At 40.6% G+C, this 5,965-nt stretch overlaps 1 protein-coding gene across 1 annotated transcript in view; it reads left to right on the forward strand.

Moving 5' to 3' along the window:
* LOC103195753 (HLA class II histocompatibility antigen, DR alpha chain-like) overlaps window positions 1-3,291 on the forward strand; it is a 10,910-nt gene extending 7,619 nt beyond the window's left edge. The window contains 4 exon segments of the mRNA XM_007939386.2: window positions 1,791-1,823; window positions 1,826-2,035; window positions 2,553-2,834; window positions 3,137-3,291. Of these exon segments, the coding sequence (XP_007937577.2) occupies window positions 1,791-1,823; window positions 1,826-2,035; window positions 2,553-2,834; window positions 3,137-3,291 (680 nt within the window).
* The last annotated feature ends 2,674 nt before the right edge of the window (window positions 3,292-5,965 follow it).

Below are 5,965 nucleotides of genomic sequence, written 5' to 3' on the forward strand. Positions count from 1 at the left end.
TGCGGTGTTTTGCAGATTCTACATTATTCTTTAGCATTGCATAGTATTCCATTGTGTGAATGTACCAAAGTTTGGTTATCCATTCCTCAGTTGTTTATTCCAATTGATTTTGATGTTCCCTGCAACCATAGCATTAATACTCTTAATTGTAGTTTTTTATTTTCAAGTTAATTATTCCTTTGGTGTTGAATAGTCTCAGTATCAACTCTAACAGAATACAGTATGTCCCATAATGATACTCACAATCTAAATAGGATTAAGATATAAAAATGTATTGCTGAAGCTGCCATCTAGATGCAACGATGGGTCTGTCCTCATCCAGAGCAAAGAAGAATGAAGAAAACCAAAGACACATGGAAACAATTAGTCCAAGTGACTAGTAGACCATGTGATCCTCAGCCTATATGACTATGAGACCAAAAGAACTAGATGGTGCCCAACTACCCCTGTCAACCACTAGGAGGGGGATCTTTGTAGGAGAGCCTGGATAGAGTGGAAGAACAATGTGAAACAAAACTCAAAATCATAACAAACAAACAAAATGACCAGGTTTGCTGGTCTGTTAGAGCTTGGTAGAACCCCTGAGATATGGCCCCTAGCTGCCCTTCAGGTCTGGAATTAAACCCACTCCTGTGGCTGCCAGCCAAACAAAAGACAGGCATATGAGCTGACAGTTTACATTAGACAGATACACACTTTGGAGAGATCAATCACAGGAGAGTAGAAGGGCTGTATATGCAGAGGGAGACAGCAAGGGGGGCAAGAATGCATAGGAAGGAAGAACTATGGAAGGGAAGTGGTAACTGTGCGGAGGAAATGGGAGGGGAGCTGTTGCATTGTGGTAAATTGTAGTCAATGCCATGAGACAAAGTGTATGTGAACTGCTGTATGGAAAATGACTTAGCTCTGAAAACTTTCACCCAAATCACAATTTAAAAAATGCATTGTTTAGGTCAATCCAAACGTAATTCTTCTCATAGAGGTATCTATGATGTGGTATAGATCTAGGTGTTCTACAACACCACAAGGTCTCAATCATAGCTTTCTGGGTATTTCAGGCTCCAGCTATATTTTTTCTTAAGCAGCCTCTGACTCTAAATAGTGAACAGTGATTCTTGTAGACCTGATATATACTAGTAAATTACTTCCCTTCTCTCACTTAACCTTCAAAACAAACCTATGGAAGAAGCAAGCCATGACAGAATTATAATCAGAAAACTACACTTAAATAGATAGACTATTTTACTCAGGATGGCTCAGCAAGTAAGTAGCTGAATAAGAATTCAAGATTTGACTTGATTCCAGAATTGAAAATTGAATAAACTCAATCTTTTAAACAGTGTTTCCTTCTTCTTAGAGTATATTTCTAAGAAAGACATGCCCTGGAACTCTGACCTAGGAGTATATTTAAAGCCTCAATGAAAAGAGTGAGAGAGCATTTCTCTTTGGGGGACCCCTGCTGGATTTTTAAAAAAGAGTTTTATTTCTTAGCTAGTAGCATAGAGCCAAACAACGGCTTCATAAGACTCTTGGCTGTTTAGCCCTCATCACCTTCAATCACATCCTCTCTAACTCAACCCCTTCTATCTCCTCTTCAGCACTATTCAACAAGCATGTCCTTCACTCAGGCCTCGTCTTTCCAAACTCAGTCCTAGTGTCATCATTCCTCTATTCCACTGGGCCCCGTGCCCCCCATCACCTCCCGTCCACATGGATGTATCTCACGCCCTGGGTTCTTCCTCATCTCTCTCTCCCGATTCCCACTCTGACTCCCTTTCTTGCCTTTTCAGAGGATCACGTGATCATCCAGGCTGAGTTCTATCAGACCCAGACCAATCAGGCGAGTTTATGTTTGACTTTGATGGTGACAAGATTTTCCATGTGAATATGGAAAAGAAGTAGACAGTCTGGCGACTTGAAGAATTTGGACATTTTGCCAGCTTTGAGGCTCAGGGTGCCTTGGCCAACATTGTTGTGGACAAAGCCAACCTGGACATCATGATGAAACGCTCCAACTACACACCGATTGTCAATGGTACCTCTCTCTGCTGTTCTCCTACACATGGAACCTGTAGCTTTAAAATAATGCTTCAACTCTTTAAAGCCTAGTATTGTGACTGACTTTCCCTAAAGGGTTACATGGGGTCAGCATGATTTGGAATCAACTTGACAGCAACTAACAACAACAAGAACAAATTTGTCATAAGTAAGGCCAAAATTACCATGCCACAGGCTAAATGGGTTTGTTTCTTCCTTTAAGTACTCATGTCTTTTCTCTGCTATCCACAGCCACTCCCAAAAGTCACTAACTACCCTGAATCCATGCTGGAAGAGCCAGGAATATCTTATACCTTGGGTATCTTACACCTCAATATTGGTTCAAATTTCAGGGTGAAAGTGTCAGAGATAGATATCTAAGACTGGCATAGAGGCATGAGGGCACAATCTCAGCAGCTCTGTTAGCATAGGTTTGGCCTACAATTCAGTGAGGGAGAGGAAGGGACCAGCCTCAGCATGGAAGCCTAATTTCTGTCGTGTGCTCACTCCCTCAGAATCTCCAGAGGTGACACTGCTTGTGAATAGTCCTGCAGAAGTTGGACAGCCCAACGTCCTCATCTGTTTTGTTGACAAATTCACCCCACCAGTGCTCAATGTCACATGGCTTAAAAATGGAAAACCTGTCACCACAGGTGTGTCAGAGACAGTCTTCCTGCCTAGAGAAGACCACCTTTTCCGCAAATTCTACTATCTCCCCTTCCTGCCCTCAACAGATGACTTCTATGACTGCCAGGTGGATCACTCGGGTCTTGACAAGCCTCTCCTCAAACACTGGGGTATGAACCATCCTCCAGTCACCTTTGTTTCATGATTTTCTCAGAGGATGTATGTATCTTGTCACTTGGGACCTGGAGTGCCCTAACTGCTTTGTACAATCTGGTAAAATCCATACCTCTTGCCTTCTGCCATTATTCAGCCTTTCTCACTATCTAGTCTGCAATTCTTTCATACATTATTCTATTTTCTTCTTCTTCAGTCTAATAATAACTAGTCTCTTGACTATATAACTTATATTTGCTACTAAGTGTTACTTCCTATCACTATTCATTACCCTATACTCTCTTTTATTTTTCCTCAGAGTTAGAAATGCCAACCCCTCTCCCAGAGACGACAGAGACTCTGGTGTGCATCCTGGGCCTTGTTGTGGGTCTGGTGGGCATCACTGTTGGTACCATCCTCATCATCAAGGGCACGCGCAAAGGCAATGCTGTTGAACACCGTGGGCCTCTGTGAGGTGGGTTTGATTTGGTCATAGGAAGGCATACATGGAATTCTCTGAATGAGGGGAAAACAGTGGGAGAAAGGACTTGCTGTGCCTTTAAGGAAAATGGTAGGCAAAGCTCTGGTTCTTGATTTACTTTCCTAGGACAGAGTTAGACATGGGTATCATCCAGCATACCAAAACTTGACAGTCCTTCATCCTTTTCCATAGATGTGTACCTCAATCACAACTTAAGTCTTGTAAATTATCCCCCATGCCTATACCATTGTTTCACATTAGAATACCAAGTCCGATGGTCTAGGAAAGTCAGCTGCAAGATTTGGGTACTTCCTGGCTTGTGTTTCCTAAAGCAAGTTTTCAGCTTGGTGGCATTTCCAGAGCTGGCTCTTTTGCTGTTAGGATAGACTTATTTCACAAAATAGAAATCCCATGACATCCGATGCTAGTCTGAGAAGCGGTGTTGGATGTTCTAAAAGAAGATAAAATGTGACCTGTTCATTCACGCTCACTTGGAAAGTAGGGTATAACTATTCATGTTGGATGAGTTACATTTACTAGAGGTCAGATGTTACTAAGAAACTTTTCCAAAGTCAAAAGATTAAGGAAGAAAAGGAAGGAATCTGAAGGAAAGAAGTCAAAATATTCATCCTTAACTCTTTAGTAACTATGTGTATCCTGCTAGAGGTTATGGCCTATCTTAAGAGAAAAGATCAATGAAGAAATTTCAGCTTTAATAGATTTGCAAAGTCAGCAATACTCCAGTTATTCACCTCAGTGAAGACAACAATTCTTCAGCATTTTCCAGCCCGAACTTCCCCTTCAAGAGTGGTGATACCTCCCCTAATCTCTCCATACTGTTACATTTATTGAACTTACCTCTCTATTGTCCCTTCCTGTATCTGTTTTCCCTCTATTTTACCATCCTGCAATGCCTCTGGAATAGATTCCATGGGATCCTTTCTCTGATATGGAACCTTCCGAGCATTCCAAAGGGCACCTCCTATATATGTATGTATTGCTTTAGGTTTCTCCAAAATGATTTTTTTCTGAATACAGTAAACTAATGGATGGATCTTAGTGGAATTTTCAGTGTCTGATCCAGTTTTTTACAGAGGCTGGGGGAATGAATATATGTTATTCTTCCATCCTGAAATATCTGAATGTTGAATGCATCTTATAAGCTTTGGGATTAAACAGAAATATCCAGGTTCATTAGGGCTTTGTATTATTCAGAGCATTTGCAGGCAAACCAGTTGCTGTGGAAATGTGGAAAACCCTAGAAGATCCAGTTCTGCGGAAAACCCTAGAGTATGGTTGTTGGTTTGTTGGGAACTCTCTACTGAGCAACAGATTCAGAACTGGTTTTTGTTCTTGAGCCTCCAATTCAGAGAGATTTCTGGATCTCAGATCCAGAGTGAATCTCAGATCAAGGTTTTGGCCTATGATAATGACTGAGACAGATGATAAGGGGTAAGATGGGGGTGGAGTGGGGAGCAGAATGAGAAAAGGGTTCACATACATTCCAGGATATATATATATATCCTGATATATACACATTTCTGATATATATATATATCAACATCACTCATTTCAGACCTAACGAGGAGCGAGATCGGACACTAAGAACTGGAATTACCCATTTTATTAGACATAGTCCTTGATGCCTGTGTCACTACCAGAAGAATATTTCAACTTCCTCTTGGAACCATATTATATTTGGAGTTGGTCCCCTGAGTGGAAAAATTGAGAAAATGGAGGGAATGGCATAGAAATGGGAGGAGAGACTATTTGAGACACAGTGAGCTGTTGCTCATTTGTCTGTGAAATAATAGCTAGATATTTATTTCTAAAATGGTTTCCAGAACCTACCCCAGACCATAAAGGTAAATTATCCATGACAGTGTAGTAGACTGACAAATGTGTGCTGTTGAAATGACATGGACTTGGACTTCATCTTGGCTCCGTCACTTACTAGCTATGTATTCACTGGTATGTTACTTAACACAACTTGGTCTCTGATTCCTCTTATAAAAATACTAATGTTAATATTTACCACATTTAGCTATTGTGAGAATTAAAACGGAAAATGAAAGCAAAGTAGTTAGGTAGCATGCTCAGTGATAATAATGTTGCAAAAATTATTAATTTCATTGTTTCTCCTCAAAATTTCTACAGCCTGAAAGAGAGATAAGCCAAACAAAACAAGCACAAACCAAGACAGTATGACCTCACTAGTAAAGAGTAAGTTTCTGTACTAAAGGTTTAGAGATTCAGAGTAGAATCTTGAGATGGAATAGGCACAGGTGTTTCTTTCACAAAGCTCCAACTTTTCTGATTATAAAAGAAATAGAGGGACAATAGAGAATTGTTCTAGCTACCTAGTGCTGCTCTAACAGGAATATACCACAAATGGGAATGGCTTTAACAAACAGGAGTTTATTCCTTTTTTTTAATGTGTAATTTTATTTTATTTTTCTAAATTGTGATTTGGGTGAAGGTTTACAGAGCAAATTTACTTTCCATGCAGCAGTTCACATATACTTTGTCTCATGACATTGACCACAGTTTACCACAATGCAACAGCTCCCCTCCCACTTCCTCCCAATAGTTACCTCTTCCCTGTGTCCATCCCTCCATGCACTCCTGCCCCCTGAGCTGTCTCCCTGTGCATAAGCAGCCCTTCTT

This window comes from Orycteropus afer, unplaced genomic scaffold, assembly GCF_000298275.1.
Source record: "Orycteropus afer afer isolate SDZICR_OR568_19922 unplaced genomic scaffold, OryAfe1.0 scaffold00059, whole genome shotgun sequence".
Taxonomy (NCBI): Eukaryota; Metazoa; Chordata; class Mammalia; order Tubulidentata; family Orycteropodidae; genus Orycteropus; species Orycteropus afer.